The sequence below is a fragment of the Myxocyprinus asiaticus genome, chromosome 2 (genome assembly GCF_019703515.2).
Source record: "Myxocyprinus asiaticus isolate MX2 ecotype Aquarium Trade chromosome 2, UBuf_Myxa_2, whole genome shotgun sequence".
NCBI classification, from domain to species: Eukaryota; Metazoa; Chordata; class Actinopteri; order Cypriniformes; family Catostomidae; genus Myxocyprinus; species Myxocyprinus asiaticus.
In genome coordinates this window covers 30,767,219-30,791,452 of record NC_059345.1, presented here as the reverse complement: position 1 = coordinate 30,791,452, position 24,234 = coordinate 30,767,219, and the positions used below count along the sequence as shown (strand labels likewise).

The following is a 24,234-nucleotide window of genomic DNA, read 5'->3' as shown; positions in this document are numbered from 1 at the left end:
TCTCAACACATGTGACTAATGTAACCTAAAATGAAAGACTGCTCTCATGTTCAATAAACAAGCACATGTGGATATTTCATACCTTGAAATGACATTCATCTCCCCTACAGCACAATGCAGGATGACTTCATGATCCTACATGAGGAGGAGTATGACAGCCTGCTGGAGTGTGTATTTAAGACGGAGTTCATCAGTTTACTAGCACGCAGATATGAAAAGAGAACACAGAGAAAACTACCTCTCAAATTTAGCACCACGTAAGTTTAAATATCCTTAACATATAGGTACAACTATAGCAAAAGTATGACTTTTGCAGATGGATAATGAGACTGTGCTCCTTATAGAAGAGGACTAATAAAGAATTTCTGAAGCAGACAATTAAAGCAATCTTGGTGTTAATGCTGCTAACTATGATATCAGTGTGCCTGTGAAATATATGTTTTCAAAAATTTCAGTGGCCAAATAAAGTATTTGTACTCTTGGACAACAAATTTCAAATATGTGAATTTCATTACATTTGGGAAAAAAAGTGGCATCTGCAAATAAATTAGCCCATTTACATGCACACCAATATGCTGATTACTCTCTAAAATCAGCTTATTTAAAAAAGATCTGACAAGGCAAGAAATCCACGTTTACATGATATTTGAAATAATCGTGTTATTCTCTACTTTTGACATCAAACCATGAAGAGGCATGCGCTCAACACTTGTACATTGGATGAGCTGGTAAGAACAACAAGTAAGGTGTTTACATGGCATGCAAAAATCTACCCGTGTCGATCGGGTTATTCATAAGCTGTTTATGGCCTTTACGGCGATAAAGGAACATGGTTTATTGCGTTTACATGACCACACGCGTTGTCGGCTTATTAAGCATAATCGGTGTAAGAACGTGCATGTAAACGCGCTCAATGATGCTAGACATTTTGTCAGAACTAACATCACTTTCTTAGCCACTTTTGCAATTACATTTAACCAACAAAAAATATTTTTTAGTTCACACAGGCAACCACCGATATCAGTTAAATAACTAGAGATTACTATAGACATGTCCCACTAGGTTTGACAACCAGAAATTCTAAATACTTATTGTCCTTATTTTGAACAGTATATATATATATATATATACTGTATATACACACACTCACTGAGCACTTTATTAGGAACATTATGGTCCTAATGAAGTACCGGACGTGGTCTTCTGCTGTTGTAGCCCATCTGCCTCAAGGTTCGACGTGTTGTACATTCTGAGATGCTATTCTGCTCAATACAATTGTACAGAGTGGTTATCTGAGTTACTGTAGCCTTTCTGTCAGCTCGAACCAGTCTGGTCATTCTCTGTTGACCTCTCTCATCAACAAGGCATTTCCGTCCACAGAACTGCCACTGACTGGATGTTTTTATATTTTTGGCACCATTCTGAGTAAACTCTAGAGAATGTTGTGCGTGAGAATCCCAGGAGATCAGCAGTTACACAAATACTCAAACCAGCCTGTCTGGCACCAACAATCTTGCCATGATCAAAATCACTGAGATCACATTTTTTCCCCATTCTGATGGTTGATGTGAACATTAACTAAAGCTCCTGACCCGTATCTTCATGATTTTATATATTCCACGGCTGCCAAACGGTAGACAGATTAGATAATCGCATAAATAAGTAGGTGTACAGGTGTTCCTAATAAAGTGCTCAGTGAATGTGTATGTGTGTGTGTATATGTATGTATGTATGTGTATATATATATATATATATATATATATATATATATATATATTATTTTATTTATTTTTTTTTTATTTATTTATGTATATATATTTTTTTCTTTTTATACAATAAATGCCTCTTTCATACATATTTGAGTGTGCATGACCTAAGTGTCCAAGTACATTTTGTGGTCATTAAAAGAGTAATTGGACCGGTTCTTCCTCCAGGCTGGAAATGAAGCTGAAGAAAGAAGGATGGGGACCCTGGAATGCAGGAGGATCCAGACAGGTGCAGTTCATCCAGGGACATGGAGACGTAGCTGTGCTGCGACCCTCAAACAAAGTACTGCAGGTCAGCATTGGACCGGGTCTGCCCAAGAACTCACGTGAGTGTTTACCCAAGCCTTTTATTTGTTATTCACGCGATGATTCACTGCAAGAAATTGCATATTATTACTCAGTATTTTTGTCTTGTTGTCCAGTAAAATATCTAAACATCCTTAAAAAAAGATGCATTTACTTGAGAAGCAAAATTGCATAAGATTGTTCTCTGTGCAATCTAAAAAAAAAAGTACATGAGGTTTATGCTTAAAACAAGAATAAAAACTTTAATTATCTGCGGCCTTTGGTTTTAATTTCCTATATGCAGTTATCATCTGTGAGGTCTGTGCTTAGTACATTACAGTAACAGGTTGTCATTCTTGTTACAACCAGCTCACTTCCTGTTCATTTGCTTTGCTATTTATTTTATTTTCCTGCTAGCAGCATACATTGATTGGATATGAAGAGTTACTCTGTTACTCCTTTTTTATTTTTTATTTTCATTATTATTTTTTCTTCCTATTTTTTGTGTATTATGGAGTTTTGTGCTGCTTCTTGTTTTTGTTTTTTGAAAATAAAAACATTTCTCTGAAAACAAGATTTAATGTCTTATATAATTTAGCCTTTCAAGTAAATGTATCTTGTTTAAAGGATGTTTAGATATTTTAACTGAAAAACAAGATAGAAATACTGATTAAGAACATGTTTTGTTTGATACAAGGTCCTGATACTCATGCAAGATTTCATACACCCCACAGTTTCTTAAAAATGATTTTGCTAGCTTTGGATGGAGTTTCCTCATGTTTAAAGAAATGATATGTTACAACTATTAAACTGCTGTATCCTGTAAAAAGATTATTGATGCTGACCATACCATAACTGACAACCCTCATCCAGGTCCTACTAAGAAGGGCATCACTCAAAACCGCTCCAACGTGTCCAAAGCGCACCAACACACCCCAACACGCATCGCACCTGGTCCTCCAGGTACAACACTATCCAGTTCAACTAGCACTCCCTTGAAACTCAGGCTTCGACTATCTAATGTACCTTCATTTAAGTCAGAATGCATCAGGTCAGAAGATCTTAAGCTTGTGTGTTTTCCTGCAGTTGCTCACCAGAATGGAGGGCTAAAGAATGCCAATCAAAGGAACTCGCAGCATCAAAGCAATCAGAGGCCGACATCAGGAAACACAGCCCGCCCATTCCTGCCTACTAATGTCAGTCAGCCCAAGGACAGGGGCAGCAGGCAGGCGCCCCAGCAACCTAACCTGGATTTCCTTAAAGTACCCGACCAAGGGGCTGCAGGGTGAGACGACACAAACGCACACATAGAAATGTAAAATGATATAGATATAGCTTTTATTAACAAGACATTTTTTTTAGTGAGGAGCTCACAACTGTTGTGACAAAGCATACATATCAAGGAATAGTTGACTTCTGTAGACGTTTGTCTAATTGCTAGATGCATAGATGAATCTGCAAGATATCATTCACAGAGACAAAAGCAGTGAGCTGGTTCTGAGTGTAACACATGTATCTCTTTACCATAGCAGAAATCACCAAGCATCTGGAAATGGAGGAATGTGAGTTTAAGCATGTGTGTAGTTTCTGTTAGGTGGCAGTGGTTGTGGTTCATTTTTATTAGTTATAGATAGACACAAAAGATGCTCAACTCCAAATCCACCCTTGCATCCTCTCTCAATCATTTAGAGTTTATTGTCCCTGGTCTCCATTTCCTTCCTTTAAACTATTATATTAAATAGATTGAATATTATTATCTTCTTACTGAATTGGAGACTAGATTTTGGTTGTGTTAACTAAATGAGAGGCAGTCATTTTCTTGAAGCAAAGGTCAAGGGATTTGGATTGGGCATTATCTAACAACTTCTCTGTTGTAGTCATGATGAGGGTCTTATCAGACAGCATCATGAAGGTTGAAGGGATAACAATTGGTCCTGTTACAACAGCTGCAAAAAAAAAAAAAAAAAAAACGTAAAAAAACAACAACCATTAATTCAAGAAATTGATCCTGGGCTTTGCAATGAGGTGGAGGATCAACTGAATTAAGGCACTTGCACACTAAAAAATGTTCTGGTTTCTAAAAGAGCAAACTATACCTCAATGTGTGAAACTTTCATTGGTCAACAGAGGCTTACTTCAGAGTGCATTGCAGCAAAAGTTTAAATTTTCTCAACTTTTGGTCACATAACGTTCATCACGTTCACAAACCTCTAAGTTTTCCCTCTACGTATTTGCAACGTACCATCCTCATTTTAATCAGTGTAAACTCTTGTGTGCAGGTGCCCTTAAACATAATTCATAAATGTATTTTGGCAGACAGCACCGCTGTAAATAGACATGCATATCTGTTGCCACCTTGTGACAAACTAACACCACAAAATCGGGCAGCTAACCCTCTAACATTGGTAAAATGTTAGAAATGTCACTTGTGATTCCAGGTGCACCAGCCTCTATCATGTTAAAGTCCTCTGTGTTTTTCTACAAGGGCCCACAGACAGTCCACCAGCAGGCCTGCTCCAGGAGGTGGCCGGCCCAAACCTGCCCCCAAGCCCAAGCCCCAGGTACCTCAGTGTAAGGCTCTTTATGCCTATGATGCCCAAGATACAGATGAGCTCAGTTTCAACGCAGAAGACATCATTGATGTCGTTAAGGAAGGTGAGCAGAGAGGTTGCGTGAAAACACTAGTTCATAGATGAACATCAGTATATTTTATTTTGTAGTAAGAACAAATGGCCCTAGAGTAAGGACTTTTTTTTATCATTTTGATACAGCAATAGTCAACGCATTTTTTAAACGGTGTTTATTTGCATGTGTCTAGATGCCTCTGGATGGTGGATAGGGAGACTGAGAGGTAAACAAGGCCTTTTTCCAAACAACTATGTGACCAAAATCTAACCTCTTCTATTGTTGATGAGGGGACCAGACTGTCTGAACCTCAGCAGACTCATTAAAGGAGGACAAATAAAGGAAGGAAATGGAGAAAATGTTAAATTCAGAAGATGAAGGACAGAGGTGTGCCATGGCTGTCGTTGAATCTCCATAAGCTCTGCAGTATGTTGCCATGGATAAGGCCTGACTGGCAGTGCTCTGAAGAGCAGGCCACTAAACTTTTCTCCAGGACGCTAATACTGAGCTGTCCCTGTGGGCACTGATCAAAGCTATTTATTGTATTTATAGCATTCTACAGTATATTTCTGATGTGGTTTATTCATCTGTCATTGATATTTAAGGTGATCTTATTCATTTGAAGAGATGAAGTAGCCATTGTATGTGGGAACAGGCCTATTTTAAATTTTGCTTTTGAAATTAATAGATTTTATATGTAAATCAAGGTGCTTGCATTTGGTCACCTGCTGTTTTTATGATTTTATTTTTACAAGTTCTTGAAGTCATGTCCAAATCCAGGGCCGTAACCACAATAAACATTGAGGGGGACAAGTCCCCCCCAATAATCTGATATGGCCAGAATGCCCCCCCCCCCAATAATTGATATCCTTGTTGCTGTTCTGCTGCAGTTCATTATGTACCGCTGCTTAATTCTCATTATGTTGTTGCAGGAATAACATAATGGTTTAAAAAAGTTAAATTTTTAGCATGCACAATAGTCTAACACCGCTAGTCAATGTCATTTGAGCCAATCAAATCGATCATCAGTGTTAGCAGTTCAGGTTAAGAGTGTTTGTGTCATGTAAGATGTAAGTATCTAACTAAACATGCAATATTTGCCCACTATTTTATGATTGAAATGTTGTACAGACCAACAGTAATTTCCAATGGTGCAAACTATTCACCATTTGGCGAAATTTGCCGTTTTGAATTAAAAATATGTCACGTACAGTACATGATTCGTATGTCATTCATAATTGTGAATGTGAAAACATTAATGGAGCCGTTTTCAGCATATCAGGCTCAAGACAAAGAGCGAATGTGTGTATATTGTAAAGGAATTGAATGAATGTGGTTATCTGGTAAATTTCTGAAGTACCATTTTAGAAAATGTACTTGATATTGTCTTAGAAAATGATCTATAATACAGAGTAGAGCAGTTTCACCCTCAGATTAAAACTAGAACATGGTAAGACCTGTGAATTGAGTTTTTAGGTTGTGGCAAGGACAGTGTCATATATTTTTTTGAATGTAAATATTATCAGGTACTCATTTAAAATCAATTTAAGATTTTCTAAATAATTTCTTTGTCTTAATTCTGAATTTTGTACAGCACCTCCTTCTTTTAAAAGAGACTATTTTATTTTGAGGATGAGCCACCAGTTAAAGGAGTAGTTCACCTAAAAATGGAAATGTACTTTTACACACCCTTATGTTGTTCAAAACCCATATTCTGGGTAGATATTTTAAGCAGCTCTATTCCATAGAATAACAGTTTGTGAGCAGGAGATGTCAAGCTTCAAAAAGGACAAATATATAAAGCACTATTAAAGGTTTAATATAAAGATATCACAACAGTAGTCCAAATGACAAGTGCATTATATTCCAAGCTTTCTGTGGCCACACAACAGCTTTGTGTTGTATTGACTACTTTTATGCTATGTTAATAATGATTTTTTTATTCTTTGGACCTTGACAGTAGTGCTCAATATGAACTGTTTTTGTATGGAAAAGAGCAGCGTTAGGATTCTTGAAGAAAATATTGTGTTAAGATTCGACTGGGGAAACACGAGGGACAACTTGATGGCAGTAAATCATTTTGTGTATTTTCTTTTTAAAGATACATCAGCGATGAAAAGAAATTCAAATTATATTTGTCTTGTCTTTGATACAGCACAAAAAAGAAAAGATGACTAAAACAGGCAAATTGATAGCAATGTAGACACAGTGGTAGTCTTGTAAAAAATGTATCTTTTAAAAATCAAAAATTAAAATGAATTATTAATTTTGGGCCTCTATGGCATTAAAAGTCATTATTCTGAAAATTATTGCATTCAGAGCCTTTACTATTTTAAAGGACCAAAGAGGACAATTATATTTGTGACCTCAACACCCGCAACCCCCCACCCCCAAAATGGTTTGGTCCCCACCAATGTTCAAGACATGGTTACGGCCTTGTCCAAATCAGTGGTTTGAGTGGGAAATATTTAGCTGCTAATGACCATTTTCAATGCTTTTCACATTCTAGTTAAGAGAAACCCAAATGTATAAAATGCACACGAATCTTGAAAACCATGGACTGTATATTTATGAAATTGTTTATCTTGGATGTATGCTGAATGTATCATTGTTCAAGAGATGCAGAGTTTTGTAAAGCAAAATGTTCTATAGAAGTGTTATTTTCATGCATTATTTTGTTAACAGTCCCACAATCACATCTGTTCGCAAGTAACTGTTTGGTGAAGTTTAACGCACTTTATCAGTACAACCTTTTACAAATGTACTGGTCAGGTCATTCAAACCAAGGTTTGCCAGAGAAAGTGCTCATCACTAAAAGGAAAGAAATTTGGAAACTGTTTACATGAGTATTACTGGCATTTTACATAAATTTGCATCTCAGACTTTGAGCTGCTTTGTGGATGGTGTTAACTCTGCAATAGTGCACTATAGGTGGGTTAAATTAGCGAAAAAAATATTTCCTTCACAAAAAGTGGTTTATTTTCATCTGTAAATAGTTCTTATTTGCTATTTTCCATTATATCAATTTAAATGAACAATGTATTTATAAAAAAAAAAAAAGTCAGCTCCCAGTTTCAAATCAGTTGCATTTTATTTCCCCTCCAGTCTTATTCCTAATAAGCATAAGGTAAATTGCAGCACGACTTAACTGTGAAATTTGTCCATAAAGCACAAAAAAGGTAAGACAAAATTACAGCACCAGCAATTTTCTAAAATGAAAACCGTAAAACCCAATTTAAACCCTCTGCTTAAAATGTAATCTTCATTAAAAAGTAGAAACAAAATGTTTATTCACACAGACATTCTGAGACTATGTACATCAGTTTAAAAAGCAGCAGTCAATATCCCAAAATGGCTGACTGATGCATAAAGTGCAGGTTTATAGTCCACTTCCACATAAAAAATAAAAAAAAATCCTCAAGAGCTGGAAAGCAAACGTGCTGCCAGATCCTTTATAAGTGAAGACTTCAACTGGGGAAGGACACTGATCTTCATGAGCTTACTGCTTGAATACTTTTTCTTCACAGTCTGTAGTGCAGGACAATTGACAACCAATTAGTCAGTGGTACCAAACCAAGAGCTGTTCAGCCCTGACATCAATATGCAGGCAAACCTGGAAATCTAAAATTCACCATGGGTTCTATTTGGATTTTCCTACGGTTTTTAAAATGGTTGTTTTCAACTGGAGTAAAATAAAAGTTAAGATAAACATTTGACAATGGGGATGTTTTGTTCTACAACATAAAATTATACTCTCATACCTCAACATGAATTTTGAAAACATTGAATTGCGTACCTCGCATTTCACATTTGAGGTATGAAAGTGTGTAATTTGTGTTGTCAATAGTCAAATAATGTTTACTAACCTTTTACTCAAGTTGGAAACCACCATTATAAAAACCCATGGGTTTTTGGACTACAAGCTGAACAGCTTTATGTACAAGACTTAAAATACAATACATAAAAGGCTCACCACATGCTTTGAGAGTCCCTCATTGACATTAACAACATTTTTGGCAATGTGCTGCATGATCGGCTTCAAGTGGGCCTCATCATATGTGGAGTAGTGTTGTTGGGTTGATGACTAGAGGCAGCAAAAAAAAATTTAGTGAAAGTGTGCAGAGAAGAAATGTTATAAAGTAAAATTATACACATTTTAAAAAGAAAAACCCTCACCCATTTTTGCCCATCAAGCACAAGTTGAGAGAGGCAGAGAGCAGCAGCTGCCGTCTCAGAAGGATGATAGTGAACCATGTCATAGTCAAGCAGCGTCAGCTCCAGAAAATATTTTGCAAGAGTGTGTTTCTCAGCATCAGCCTACAAATCATGTGCAAAGATAACACATTAAATGAAGGCTCTGACTTTAGCAACCAATTACATTAAAAGCTGTACATACATATCCAGCTTTAGAAGCCCTCCGTAGAAAGTGCAGGGACAGAGGTCGTCCCAATTCAAACTTCAGCTCACTTAGAATCAACATCTCCATCTCTCGAATCTGGGCTTTTGTGAAGGCATCATCAGCAATGTAGGCAAAGTCCCCAACCATTGGCACATGCCTTTCCTCATATTTACAAGCAATCAGCATTGCAGTAACCCCCACTAGCTGGAGCTTCTTGCGGGTCACTGGTTGAACCTGAAGGGAAAGAAATTAACCAAAAGACATCAAAAGGTTAGGGAACCCAAAAATGAAAATCCGCATCATTTACTCACTCATGCCACTTTCTTCTGCTGAACACTAACAAAAGACTTAGAAGAATATCTTAGCTCATTTGGTCCACAAATTGCAAGCGAATGGCGGCCAAAAAGCTTATACGGCAGCATAAAAGTAATCCATTAGACTCTAGTGGTTTTTTGAAATGATATGGTAACTTTTGGCGAGAAAAAGATAAATCTCAATCTTTTTCTATAAATTCCAAAAACAAAATGTGAAAGTGGAAATTTATAGTTAAATAATATATATATAAGATCTTTCTAACCCACACCTTTACATTGTCATTTAGCAGACGCTTTTATCCAAAGCGACTTACAAATGAGGAACATAGCAAGTAATTTGTCATACAAAGTTCAACAACATACAGTGTTGTACTGCCAAGCTCTCAAGGTGGCTGGAGTAGTATCGGTCTTAGCGCAGAAAGAGACAGATTTGTGCGCATGTACAGTAAGTGCAATTTCAATAGTAAGTGAAATTAGTGTGGATTGGTTATGTGCTCACAGAACAGGTGTGTCTTCAGCTGCTCTTGAACATTGAGATGGTATCAGGAGATTGTGTGGATGTTGGAAGCTCATTCCACCACAGTGGAACAGAGAAAGTGAAAGATCATGAAATAGACTTTAAGCCTCTGTGATGGGACCACCAGGCGCCGCTCGTTCATAGATAGCGAGTTGGAGCACACCTATCTCACTTTTGAAAATATGGATTTAACCACTGGAGTCATATGGGTTGCTTTTATGCTGCCTTTATTGCTTTGAGCTTCAAAGTTCTGGCCATCATTCACTTGCATTCTAAGGACCAACAGAGCTGAAATATTCTTCTAAAAATCTTTGCGTTCTGCAGAAGAAAGTCATTCACATCTTAGATGGCATGAGGGTGAGTAAATGATGCGAATTTTCATTTTTGGGTGAAAACTAAGTTATGGGAGAGGAAAAGCATACGGACCTGGAGAAAACGATCAAGGATGGCAACAGTCATGTACAGGGTTTCCTGCAGTAGCTGAAATCTTGAGTGCACCTGAATCAGCCAATCAACCAAAAGCGCACGCATTCGCCCATTGATATCATAACCATGCATATAACGGGGACGGATCGACTGCTGAGCCTGTCACAAGAAAAAAAAAAAAAAAAAAAAAAAAAAAAGGAGGCTTATACGAGTCAGCTTATAATTTTCAAGTTATTCTCAAAGTCGAACATACCTCAAGGCGTCGCAGATACACATAGATGTCCTTTACATATTCAGAACACAACTGAGGCATGTCACCATCATCTTCATCAATATCTTCGACCGGAAAGAGGGTGTTGGAAAAGGCTTGACACAGTTCCTCTTCCTTCATGCTGACATCAGCTTGAGCTGGAGGTAAAGCTGCAGCAGGGTAGCAGACTTCCTGCCTTACCTGGGGTCGCTTGGGTTGCACAACAGCTGGCTGGACACTTGGTTTTACAGGTAGCATAGTTTTAACTTTCTGAAAGGCAACAGAGATAGGAAAGTCACATGCAGTTGTGGCGACATGAATGGATCAAATGCATCCTTTAAAATTAGGTGAAAAACACATACCTTGGTCGGAGCAGGTTTGTGGGCAAAGTTGGACAGTTCACAAAACACTGCCCTTCTCGCTCCACCGTTTACAGGCCCAGCTTTGCCACCGATGAAAGCAGGGTTGTCTGCATTGCGCTGAATAAGAAATGGAAGCTAAAAACAAAATGTCTTCTAAAAGGCGCATGCAGATCAACTACAGCAGTGACCCTTTAACAATTACCTATACTACAACGATGTACGTCCAACGTTTCCACACAGAGACGTACATGCTCTTCTTACATTGTACTTGAATTAAACAAAGTACTAAACTCCAAATAAGTCTCAACTTCCTACAAGCACCGAAGTTCACTTTAAGAACTTAAAAATTAACGGACGTAAAGCTATTGCGAGGCTACACCAGTTTTGCTAACCTTAAACCTGTAGCTAACGCAGAGATATAAACAAACATATTGTTTGCGTAAATACTCACCAAAGCGTGCATTTCCATTGCGGACTGGCTTATCGGATAAGTAGTACAATAATAAAATGTTAAAGCTTAAAAAGCGCCGTTTAGCCTTGCTTAATGTTTCTTATCCAATTCAAAACAAGTCGCTTGATATACAAAGGCCTTCCCGTGATTCAAATACCGCTCCGTGCTCTCTGATTGGCCAATGCCTGAGGGAATACTCGACTTCCATTGGTTGGAAGAATAGAGAACACCAATCGATCAGCCCCCATCTCCTGTTGCTCATACAGCTCTGTATAACACAATAGTTTGGACTGATTCGGCTTTTGATTTATCTCGTACTAATGAGCTAAGCCAAGTCATGTGGTTGGGATCTAAATAACTTCGCTCATGATGGTATATATCAGTAAAGCTGTTTTGATAAAAATGAAGAACAGGGGGCACGCGACCCCTAGGGGGTCCACGGTGGTACTGCAGGGGTCCTCGAATTACTGTTTCTTTTGAAACCAATTTTTAAGCCAGGCTTAAAATGCACCACTCATTTTTTTTTATTACAATGTGTAACAGGAGTGCCTAATTCTCTCTCTCTATCTATCAACCAGTGGGTCCTGGTGTAGACTGTTGGTCAAAGTGAAGAAATTAGTAATAAAAGGGTTCAACTGAAATGGTAGCTACAGCAGAGACGGTAGGCTGATGGTCTGTTATAAAACCTGGATTTCTTATAATTTTGTTTGCTACTCCACAGAAAATTATACTTAACGTGTACATAAATAACCACAGATCCATAGAAACACAAAGCGGTTCCCCATCCTCCACACTTCCGTTTGTGTTAATGTACATGAGCGAAGATAACATTCTGCCACTAGAGAGCATGAGGTGACCATTAAAGGGGTAGTTCACCCAAAAAATGAAAATTCTCCCATAATTTACTCATCCTCAATAATGCAATAATTTTCATTTTTGTGTGAATAATTCCTTTAAAAACAATGTCACATTTGATCCTTCAAGATTCACAAACCGCACAAAATTATCTGTATGAACTCAAAAGAGGCGGTGGCGAAACGCTATGACCACGTATTATTATTATTCACGGTAAATGTATCTAATTATTTTTTATTAAGCCTTAAGAGAATTGAAGGGTTTCGGAGCGTCGTCAAGCATGCGAGAATGTCGTAAAGTGTCGAAACGCAAGTGTGTGTGATAGTGGGACATACACACACAAACACACACTCGCATAGCAGCGCTCTAATGGACTCCGCAGATCGGAAGGAATGGGGACTCGCACCCGTGGGCAAACGGGGTGGAATTCGCGTCACATATGACTGTTAAATAAACCGTCCTCTCCGCAAGTTTACCCCATTGTCACGTATACCTTGTGATATTGTGGCTTGCTTGCGTTTCCCATCATATTTAAGGCGGAATCGTCGAAATAACCGTCCGTTAGCGGGGAGGCTAAAGCGCTGGGCCTCTCTCTCTCTCTCTCTCTCTCTCAGGTTTGTGTTACTGTCAGTTTCACACAAGCCTCCGCTGACGTTCACTCGCTTCCCCAACACTTTTCTACTTCTGTCGACGGAAATCGTTCTCGTATGGTTTGGAAAGGCAGTTAAGTCCAGGATTGATAGTTCTCTGACGTGTATAGAGGTAAGTGGTACTGCTAAGATTTGTTTTAATGGTAAATATAAATCGGTAATAGCTATTGTTTGACTAACTGGATAGGCTAATAGCCCGCCGCTAGCAGTTTCAAGAGGGAGATAGTGTGTGTGCCCAGCACACACAGGCCCATTGGGCTACTGATAGATAATTATTTCCTTGTTATAGCTATTGCGTTCTTTTAAACTTTCCTTAAATATATGTTTGAGCCTGTGTTTTATAATCTATAATGCTGTCAGCTGTTGTTTTGAAGAATCCTTCAATGTGAGAACAACATCAACATGTCAGCGGTGTTTTTTTCTCTGTAGTTTATAAAAACCTCGTTAGTTTTTGGGTTATATTTTATTAGACTATTATTTAATCAAATATTGTCCTTTGATTAGAGATGTGAGCGTTTTTTTTTTATTTTTTTTTTATCTGGTGATTTTGAAACGGAATTGGTTAGCAGCTCTCTTGTTTTCTTGCTGAATAGACAGCTGAATCAGGTTCTTGCCTTTTCAAAAGGTTGTAATTGCAATGCCATGTCTGATGTTGACTCATACATTAGTGACATTTGATTTGAATTAGGAGTGCTTGGATTATTAATGTCAACATGGCACAAACTGCTGCTTTATGCACAAGGGTTTTGTTCATGATGACTCCTTCGCTCTGCACATTGGTTGGTCACATGTTTTAAAAAAACAAAACAAAAAACAAAGTTAAGAGGTATTGTTGCTTTCTTTGTGAATCCCATTTGCAGAGTTATCTATATATTTTATCATGAACTGATAAGGTATGAAAGTGTTATTCATGTCATGTGTTTTAATGATTCTCTAAACTAATGTCATCTCTAGAAAGGATTACTTTATAAGTATTATTAAAGTATTACAGCTCTATTACATGACAAGATGTCCTGCCTGGTCAGGTTTTTATGAGGAGCTATAATGGCTATGTTTCCAGGTTTTTGCATGTAATGCTAAATGACCACAATCTTTGTTTGAACATTTATTCATGCTATTTTCCATCTATTAGGGATGGGGTCGAGTACACGGAAGTGAGTGACAGCAATGATTGATCATGAAAACAATAATCGAAAACGAAAATGCTTGACGTGACTTTTCACTGAATTCAAAATTCAGTGACAACTACCTGACAACTATACACTAGGTATCAAAGAGGGGCCTTGGGGTTTGGGTAGCTCAGCAAGTAAAGATGCTGACTATCAAACCTGGAGTCGCAAGTTCGAATCCAGGGCATGCTGAGTGAATACAGTCAGGCTTCCTTAGCAACCAATTGGCCCGGTTGCTAAGGTGGGTAGAGTCACGTTGGGTTAACCTCCTCGTGGTCGCTATAATGTGGTTCTTGCTCTCGGTGGGGCACGTGGTGAGTTGTGCATGGATGCCGCGGGGAATAGCGTGTGCCTCCACACGCACTATGTCTCCACGGTAACGCACTCAACAAGCCACGTGATAAGATGCGTGGATTGAAGGTCTCAGACGCGGAGGCAACTGAGATTTGTCCGCCACCACCCGGATTGAGGCGAGTCACTACGCCACCACGAGGACCTAGAGTGCATTGGGAATTGGGCATGCCAAACTGGGGAGAAAATCCCCCCAAAAAAGAGGGGCCTTATTTGTAATTTTGAGATTGATTACGTTGCATTTTCAGCGGTACCTGTACAAAAGAAAGTTTAATCCACCGTGTTTTGAACATCTCTATGCACATGTTTGCTAAACAGGTTTTATTTTCATATAATGTAGTAACTTTGACTCATTAATGTATATTATTTAATTAAAGTGAAGGTTTATCATTGACTATAAATCTCCCTTGGTGCCGACATGTTTCCTTGACACACCTGCATCCAGTGGCGGATTTAGGCACGGGCAGCCTTCGGGGCGGCATCTTGCATGGAGGCCCCACCCCTCGGTGCCCTGAACTCCACCAGCCATCTCATCACCCGTGACTTTCTGTCCGGGGCAGAGACGGTGCTCTACATAGGGGTTTCATCACATTACGATCTTGAATTGATTCTCTTGGCCTGCGATCCGATATTTGCCAATACTTCAAAGTCTGCCAAGATACGATTCAATTCAGGGGCCTGCGATCGATATTCCGATATTATGTGCCTATTTTACACAATAATTTTTTCCCTGAAATGCAACCAAAATATAATTTGATTATTTTATTCAGCTCTCTGTATACACATTGGGACATCCACAACAAAATAAGGTACTTCAGATGTTGAAAAAAATGATACAGATAAATAATATAAAAAATAAAGTCACATACAAATGATCATTAATCATTTGATGACAGCTTATTTTTCAGTTTAGTCCAATTCAAAATACTTACATACCCATGACTTGTTTCCAACTATCTGTGCTATCCGTGGTTTTCTTTGCTACAACTTCCACAGCTGTAATGAAAAATTCTGTTACAGTTAACTGGAATAAATGTTAGTAAAGTTCTTGATGTGTAATGTGTAAAGTCTTATAACTGATGCTAGTGCTGAGCAGGTGATTTCTCTTTCCCTCGTTAGTGCTGTTCAGAATGTCGGCGTTGTCAAGATGTTTCACATGGTTGAACTTCTCCATGGTACTTTAAAATAGCAAATTCTCACGTAAAATTCAAATGGGTCGCATGCGCAACGATATCGATGGAAGCCCAAATTAATCGCTCATGTGAGCGTCTCTGCGTTTGTCACGAGAGCTCACATTTTAAGGAGTGCCCGGTTGATGCGCTTGCACGGATCCTGTCAATGGAGCTCGCATTTCGTGGGAAGCCCGGTTGACGTGGGCGCACGCCACACGGATAGCAGAGCATAATTTGGCTTCAAAGACCCCGCACACATCCGTGTCCCACATGAAAAGCATATTTAGCGCTCATAAAGTGAAATGAATGTAATATTGTTGCTTCATCGCCTGATGGAAATGCGTACAGACGTGGCTGACATGAGAGTATTCAAATAAAGGTACATCTTAAAAAAAAATTCTATATCGATATTTACGCATTGTATCAATAACATTGGATTGTTGGTCATTGGATCGATGCATCGTTACACCCCTAGCTCTACGCTCTGGAGAAGTGTGAACACACAAGGCAAAATCGTTCAAACATCTAGATGAAGCTCAGCTGAATGTAACAGAACGCAGGGTCTTCAAAACTGTTTTCAACTTAACACTGTGTTAAAAAAACGCGGTGATTATGGCGTCACAGATACCAGGATTTGCATAAACACGGTTCAGAAACAGTGGTGCGCATTTACTAAGCTTATTATGGTAGCATGAAGGAAGACCAGAGATGCACATTCTGAGCATCGTTTCATTTAATTGACCAGCGAGTCTTCACATAATGACAAAATATTATGCATTATATTTTGATTGACCTCTTTTGTACTTATTGTAACAGACAAAATTATAACAGCCTACGTTAATGAATAGATGTTGGAACAATGAGACACAATGCAGCAGCAAAAGATTTATGACATACAGTATATTTACATACTGTATTTGTAAATGTCTATGTGTTGTGTTGTTCTTAATTGGAATTTAGTTCTCAATTAGTTGGTTCAATTAAAGTATTTGACAAAAATAGACAACACACTGAGTGTTTTATATGGTTAGAAAAAAAAATTTCCTTAAAGGTAAAAATACCCCTGAAATTAATTTATTGGAGGCAAATATTGTCTACTTTCAATACAAAAGTTAGCCTATTTTTGTTCTCTCAAATTTAACTTGCAGTATTTTTAACATTTACTAGAACATGCTGCACAGCTGATGCTTGTGTTTCTTAAACCTTAATTCATGTGGTTCATTTAGAGTGATATTAACAGATTCTCCCACGTTCAGGCCTGTGTCCTGCTATTGCTAATGGCAGAGCAACTCAAAATAGATATACACAACAATCCTTGGGGAAGGAATTAAAAGAGTCCCCCATAATCCCCTATCTTCTGAAATCTGTATCCACCTTGTTGTCAAGAGGCACTGCTGCTATGGGCCCCTCTGGGACAGCTTCGTATGGAAATGCTGTGGTGCACTTTGTTCCATTGCACAGTGGCATATCACAGGTTGACAGGATCAGCTTCAGAGGAGCCTGGTAGAGCAGTGTAGCTCAAAGACATCAGTGAACTCAGTTTGAGCTTTCATTTCTAGATTGAGTGAGGTATGAGAGAAAATTGTACTACTTTAAAACATGGCAAGAAATCTTAATAGACTTTATTGCATGGATAATCATGCATAATTTTATGTGTGTTGCAAACCTTGGTTTAAGTTACTGGTCTTGACTTCTTCAAGTCTTGCAGACACAGTCTTTATGTACTGCAGGGATTAATTTCAAGCCCTCATTCTCAGTGGTTTCTTAATGTTCTCCAATTGTTTTTCAAAAATCCACAGAATTATGTCTAGCTTTTGCTTTTTTTTTTTTTCCTTCTAAGATCATAGACTAAAGGGTTGTATGTGTGTTTTTCTTGGTTTGCTCTTGTGGAACTGGATGTTGCTAAAGATCAGTGGGTGATAATGAAAGTTAGTGGTCTTGATAGAATAACAATATTGCCATGACTACACAGTTAAACATTTTGACTGCAGCTACTTGGAACTTGACATTGTGAGAGATTGAGATGCTTACAGAGAGTTTTGATGGAATTTTTAAAGGATTTTTATCACTGTGAAGTCTAGTTAAGTTTTCACATTTATAATATAGAACGTTTTATAATTGATCTTTACTGTTTGTTTATTTTTAGTCTATGGCCCTCAGTTTCCTGTACATAGCACTGAGTGTGTTTACATGGACACCAATATGCTGATAACTACTAATAATCAGCTCTTCCAAAAAATCAGACAGCGCAAGAAAACTAAGTTTTTACATGAGATTTGAAATCATTGGATTACTGTTTGGTGTCAAAATGCTTATGAACATTGGCATGCGACTGTAAGAACAAATAATGCGAAATCAGGGTAATGGGCAAAAATGTATGTGTGCTGGCTGGTTTTTATTTAAACCGTTTATGATTTTACTGTTAAAGGCCAAAGTACAAGCTACTTCGGTTTTGCACTAACACATAGCATAAGCGTACAGGATGCGTGGCGTAAATTTCTACATTAACAGAGTGCTCGAGCACTGTACGCGTGCAGCCCTTTTTTTTCTAACCGCTTGTACTCTGATCGCACAGTATGCGCATGTGCCTGGAATTATTTACTCTAATTAGTGGGTCCACAAAGTGGCATCGCTCACAAATGAGCTGTTGCTTTTACGAAGAATTGCAAGAAGATGTAATCTCTGGTAAACATCAGGAGACGAAGGTGAAAACAACAACAGTGGATGTGCACGTCAAGAACGCGTGTGTGAGGAGGTCAGGAAATACCTGCATTTTTGTAACTCAACTCTGAAGGAAGATAAAGACATATTTATGGGTTTAAACTCCTGAAGAGAAATAGTCCAGTATCTTATAGCTGTCATAGCGCACGTACGCCAACCACCTGTGTATGTGTGCACAGTCAAATGGAGTATACTTTGAAAGGCTCAGCATTCAAACGGTTTTTCATCAAAATCAAAGTATACCTTGGGTTTAAGTTGTTGGCATTTATTAAGCATAATCGTTGTGAGATCCTGCATGTAAATGTGCTCAGTCTTCGCTTGGACTGCTTTCAGCAATTGGCAAAGGTTTTCAAACAAATACTGAATCCATTTTAGACACATCTTTTCATTACTCAAAACTATAAGTATGCATTAAGTTCAATGAGTTTTGTTTATAATTTTTATCGAATGCACGTTTAATGTGGTAATTTTGTGATATAGCGTGATGGCCTCTTGAATTCCTTTTTTTTAACGCTAACTCTAGGGGTGTAATGGTTCGAATTTCTCACGGTTCGTTTTGTATCACGGTTTTAGGGTCATGGTTTTGGTACAGTTCGGTATTTGCTATGTTCAGAAAAACAAATATTACTGCCAAATCCTAAGAATATTCTATTTGGTAAACACTTCAACAGGTTTGCCATTAATAAAAAAAATCATGGTTTTACATCAGTAACCATAGTTTAACCATGGTATTTGTAGTAAAACCATAGTAACCACAAAATCAACATGGTTACTGTCATGGTTACAATATATAGTAAAATCATGGTTACTATATGAAAACTGCAGTATTACTATTATAAACCATAGTTAATTGTTTTAAAACCATGATTTCTGCTCAGATGGTTACTTCTTGTTTATGGTTACTACAATATTACTATAGCTAAACCATGGATAATTTTCATCAGGGTCCTTAAAAAACTAGACATCTAATTACTGAATCAAAGTTTAAAATTAATACCTTGACTTTAATGCTACATGCATCAACATAAAGTGCATTTTAAACTTAACATATATTCAACATTCGGAATCTGTACATCACTATAGAAGGAATAACCTTGCTATTAAAATGGATACAAGAAGGGATGTTTTGATAATGTGGTATTTTAACCATACGTGAAAATCCCACATATAGTAATGAACACCCCAAGTGCTTTAGTTATTGTTTCTTGTCTGTCCGAATTAGCACTGAGTGTCTGCTTAAAAACGGAAGGGAGTATGTGCAATTTCGGCTCACCTGCGGCCCAGGTGATGTCGGTGTAAATTATTAATTATGTATCGATGTATTACGGCATTTTAATGCCATTAATCAAAGTGCATTATTGACGCTCACATGTGCGATAGATTACAGCTGCGCGAGGAAAAAGGAAGAACTCGTGTGTGCATTTTTTACATAAATTACCAGTGTACGGCACTCGCATCGAGTGATGTCTTCAAACAGTGCCTGTTTTGTAAACGTTTTTGACCATCGCTGTTGTAATTGACTGCAAAAGAAAATGTTCCCAGAAAGGAGAAACGCATGGACCTTCTCTCTCAGCAGATCGTTTTCTCCACTTGCCATTTTCAACTACACACAACGTGTGCAGAACTGTGATGTCAAGTTGACCCACGTGAAACACAGGTGGAGCTTGTCTATCTACAGAGCCATACAGGTGCATTAGCGGAGGTTGTAACTGTGCCTGTATATTTGACAGTTTGTTTCCTTCACCAAACTTTGTGCTCCAGATGCGTCATTAAACTTGAGGTGAACCGCGGTGCCAGTGCTTACCGAACCGTGGGTGGCGAACCGTACAGTTCAGCTTTATCGAGAACCGTTACACCCCTAGATAACACCATATTTCAGAGAGACCTTTCCCCCACCAAACATGGAAGTTGACCAAAAAACAGAGACTATATGCCTTCTGAAACAGATGGCTCATTTCATAATTTAAAGTAAGGGAATTCTGGGTCTTGCAGTGGTTCCTGTGAAGCGTAAGATGTTTGATTCATGGTGCCACACTAGGTGCAGGCATTTTACTGTAATTAAGGAGGGGTGAAGAAATATTAGTGTTATGGGATTCTGGTGAATGGAAATATGGTGAGATTTCGATTAAAGAGAGAAGGATAGTTGTGGGTGAGAGTGGTAGTGAATAAAATGGGTGAATTAGATGTTCATAATTAGAGGAGGAAGAGGCTTTGTGAACGTTGGAAATCATTTTGGTCAGTGATGGATAAATACCCATTATGCAAGCCGGCAGTAGCATAATTTGAAAGTGATTTAATTAGGTTGCTTCAGCCTAAATCAAAATAACTGCATTATATAAAGATCAAGATTGAGCAGCTCTTATACACCTGTATTGAATAACATTTAATGCAAAGCAAAAAAAAAAAGAACTGTGTCCTATTAAGCTCACCATTGTGTGAGTGATTTGGGCAGCGCATAGGAATATGCTGTTATCATATAAATAATGGAAAACTAGGCAAGTGGGAAATAATGTGTATGGTAGATTTATGTGTGTAGTCTTATGCAGGAGGTGTTAAGCTGCTCCCAAAATGTGTGTGCTTGTTCGTTTCTGTCTGTATATGCTTTGCAAGGGATGACCTTTCTTTAGTCACCATTTCCTTCCTTTAATTACTGCCTGAACAGGACTGCCTGGATAAAAACCTGCCTGACTCATGCTGTGCCAGAAATGGCCACTAAAACAAATGCTCACTACCTAAGTCAGCGCTAGGTTTTGCATTGGAAACTCAGTGGAATGCTGTAGAACACTTGTTTTTCATACATCCTCCCATTCTACCTCAGTTGTTTTCTCTTATGTTTTTTTGATGGTTTATGTAATTCAGGTTTGTTTTTTTAGGTCAGTATTCTCACACTTGTGTTTTTTTATTACAGTTGTAGGATCATTGTGTCTCCAATGGAACCATAGAATTCAGCATTGTGAGCCTTGGTGGCACTTGCATGTGTGCTAGTCACAATGAAGAGTGAGATTCCGTCTGAGGCACGACATAAGCAGGAGGCCCTGAAGGGGCCTCTGGCTAACCCTGAACCCATGGAGACGGCTAAGAGCTTTTCCGCCGAGATGGAGGTGATAGGCAAGGCAGGAAGTGAATTCCCGTCACCACTGTGTGCCGAGACCAGGCACCGACCTTCACGAGATGCCGGAGCTCGTAGAGACTGTGACGGAGGCTTGTCAGTGCGCAAGAAGCGCAAGAGCCAGCAGCCTGGGCCATCGTATTGTTCCCTGAAGGAAGGGCAATTGAGTGAGGCAGCCCTCACTCCTTCCCGCCATAGGCCATTGCTGCTAGAGACTCATAGTGAGGTTGAGAGAAACCCCGAATCCTCGTTGAGTGACTGTGCCTCCTCACCTTCCTCCAGCCTTCAGTTTGGTGATTCGGACACTCTTAGCTCAGAGGAGGACGGCGGGCCCACGAGTGGCCTGACGTCATTCAGACAGCAGCAACAGCTCAAGGCACCCGGTTCAGCCTCTACTGGCAGTACAGGAGGAGGGATGGGCACAGCAGTAGGCATGCGGCCCCTACTGGCACGGACTCGCGCCAGCAGGTCACATAAGTGGGCGCGGCTTGATCCAGAGACAAATCACATGAAAAGGCCGTGTCTCAGCTCACGCAGGCCGTTACACAGGAAGCATTTTGTAAAGGGTGGGGCAGGAGGGGGGGCCCAGCGGACTCCACAGCAGAAGGAGCGATTACTGCTGCAGAGGAAAAAGCGAGAGGTGATTGCACGGAAGAAGTACGCCCTCCTGCACAGTACCAGCAGCTCCAGTGAGGAGCTGACCTCTGACTCTTCCTCCCCTTCCTCCACTGAGGCAGAGGATGAGCTGTACGTGGACGTAAGCAGCAGTAGCAGCCAAGCCAGCACTGCAGCTGTGGCCTCAGGTAAATCACTCCTATTTTAGCCTCACCTTAATCACTACATAATGTTTTAGAGGAAGTGCTCAGAGAGACAAAAAAGAGCTTGTTGTTAGTTCATATTGTGCCTGGTTTGACTTGAATAAGAATGTTACTTTGTCTCCTTTGCTTAATCTTGATTTTGCGGTCTTGCATTTTAAAACTTTAATGTTGAGTTTTGAAAGTCTACTAAATGGTTTGTTTCACTTTTTTCATTTTCCTAAAAAGCCAACACAACACTGACCTTGTACTTCATACTGACACCTATCGGTGTGGATGCAGCATCATACAAAAGTGAAAAAAGCCATTGCAGAAAGACATATTCTCAGACATATTTTTTTTCCAAAAATTAAAGTGTCTGATAGTAAATAATAAATAAGGTTAGCAGTACTCAGATGAAAGCATTAGGTTATAATTGTTTTGTAAGTTTAAATTCCACTGGGTCAAAATTGGCCAGCTAATGCAAAAGGTGTATGCAGATTCTGAATGCAATAGGAGGGTTAAAAAAACAAAAGGTCTCCTTTTATTTCAAGCATGCATTTTTCATAAAGTATAAAAATAAATGCCTTTAACAAAAGAGGCTCTGTTTCTAAGCCATGTTTTATAGTTCTCATGAAGCTTAGCTAAATGTTCATTACTGTGCATATTTGAATACAATTATAGTTTATGCCCACAACTGACATTCTCAGATGATGGCTACAGAGGACAAAAAGGAAAAACTGCATCATCGTAACATCTTGTGCGCTTTACACCCTGCAGAATTTGTGTGTGTTTGAGTTTCTTGTTGAGCAACAGCAAGTCCTCACCCACCACTCTGCCGCTGTTTTCTGTACCATACAGAGAACAGTTACCTAACCTCGCACTTTCCCCTCTCACAGAGATCCAATCCTCTCTTAAATGTACGTACACCATACCCGCTAGGGATGTGCGCTACGACTAATTTGACTGTCGTTTAAACGGAAGTTTTATAACCGACTAATCTAAAGAGAAACCAACCTTCAGAAAACAGTAAAAATAATAATTAAGCGACACATTTAAAATACTTAATCTATTCCAAATCCGATGCTAAATTCCACTGAAATGGGACATTTATCTGCGACGTGCTCGCCTTGAATTATGATCATTGTACATTAAATATAGAACATGACATGCATTCACTGAATCAACATTAGCGCATATTTAATAGACATATTTATTGAAAACAATTGAATGAATAGTGCAGGATCAATGGAACAACCATTAAAAGCGTGTTCTAAACAGAAATCACCAAGTAAAAGTTACTTAACATATTAAAACAGTCAGGACATTGTTGAAAATAATTAACAGGTAGACTAAGCCAAATCTATGAGAGAGAAAAAAATGCTCTGAAAAGTTTCGCGTATTTCAGGACGTGCAGTCGTGCATTAACCATTGATCTAATATGACAGCTGTTCGGTAAAGAACGTCAACCAATAACAGTTACGATGTAAAAAAAAAAAGTAGTAGAAAGAAAAAATTGGCCTGTGATGTAGCCTATAATAAACCTGATGTATTCTAAACATGACGTGCACACAGAATAAAAGATAGGTTAACCTGTTAAGCAGTCGGCACCTTGTTGAAAATAGCCTTCTTAATCAGCAGATTAAAAAAATTGCATACCTAGTCTTAAACAGTTATTTTCTAGGCTACTAACTCAAAAGCATAATTTTTGGATGAGTAAAATTAACCCGTCGACATGGTCTGGTGAAAGATGGGACTTGACTCACCTGAGGTGCCTGTCCTGCGCTTGAAAAAGCCCGCTCAGCGGAAAATGCACAGATGTAAAGAAAACTCAAATGTGAAAACATCCTTAGGGACTTTCAAACGTTTGGAAAGCCGATTCCCGCACCACCGAAGTGATTTCATAACTACTTTGCTGAGTTTGCTTGTCTAGCGAGAGGACATTTTCCTGCGCGTGCCACGAGTGAGAGAGGGAAGAAGCACGCGCAGCCTGAGGTGAAATTAAACTCTGTATCTGC

The 24,234-nt window shown here is 38.8% G+C and overlaps 3 protein-coding genes across 9 annotated transcripts in view; 2 read left to right on the top strand and 1 right to left on the bottom strand.

Annotated features, from left to right (window-relative positions):
- Positions 1-5,891, top strand: part of myo1ea (myosin IEa) — a 100,067-nt gene extending 94,176 nt beyond the window's left edge. Inside the window, exons 23-29 of one of the 3 annotated variants that reach the window (XM_051725284.1) lie at positions 111-257; positions 1,935-2,092; positions 2,925-3,014; positions 3,138-3,336; positions 3,584-3,613; positions 4,537-4,706; positions 4,870-5,891. In XM_051725284.1, the coding sequence (XP_051581244.1) occupies positions 111-257; positions 1,935-2,092; positions 2,925-3,014; positions 3,138-3,336; positions 3,584-3,613; positions 4,537-4,706; positions 4,870-4,946 (871 nt within the window). In that variant the 3' untranslated portion in view covers positions 4,947-5,891. Of the gene's footprint in view, positions 1-110; positions 258-1,934; positions 2,093-2,924; positions 3,015-3,137; positions 3,337-3,580; positions 3,614-4,536; positions 4,707-4,869 lie in introns of all 3 variants that reach the window. The other 2 variants (XM_051725275.1, XM_051725291.1) reach the window with 2 other exon arrangements.
- Positions 5,892-6,035: 144 nt separating this feature from the next.
- ccnb2 (cyclin B2) lies at positions 6,036-11,858 on the bottom strand. Its single transcript, XM_051644414.1, has 8 exons — positions 11,396-11,858; positions 10,945-11,061; positions 10,586-10,852; positions 10,333-10,491; positions 9,073-9,309; positions 8,853-8,993; positions 8,650-8,760; positions 6,036-8,204 (listed from the first exon to the last, which is right to left on the bottom strand). The coding sequence occupies exons 1-8, from the start codon at positions 11,411-11,413 to the stop codon at positions 8,094-8,096; spliced, it is 1,161 nt and encodes a 386-aa protein (XP_051500374.1). The 5' UTR covers positions 11,414-11,858; the 3' UTR covers positions 6,036-8,093.
- A 726-nt stretch (positions 11,859-12,584) lies between these two features.
- Positions 12,585-24,234, top strand: part of rnf111 (ring finger protein 111) — a 58,294-nt gene continuing 46,644 nt past the window's right edge. For all 5 annotated transcript variants that reach the window (XM_051725340.1, XM_051725331.1, XM_051725313.1 and 2 more), the window contains exons 1-2: positions 12,585-13,012; positions 21,222-22,225. In XM_051725340.1, coding sequence (XP_051581300.1) covers positions 21,304-22,225 — 922 coding nt within the window. In that variant the 5' untranslated portion in view covers positions 12,585-13,012; positions 21,222-21,303. The remainder of the gene's footprint in view (positions 13,013-21,221; positions 22,226-24,234) is intronic.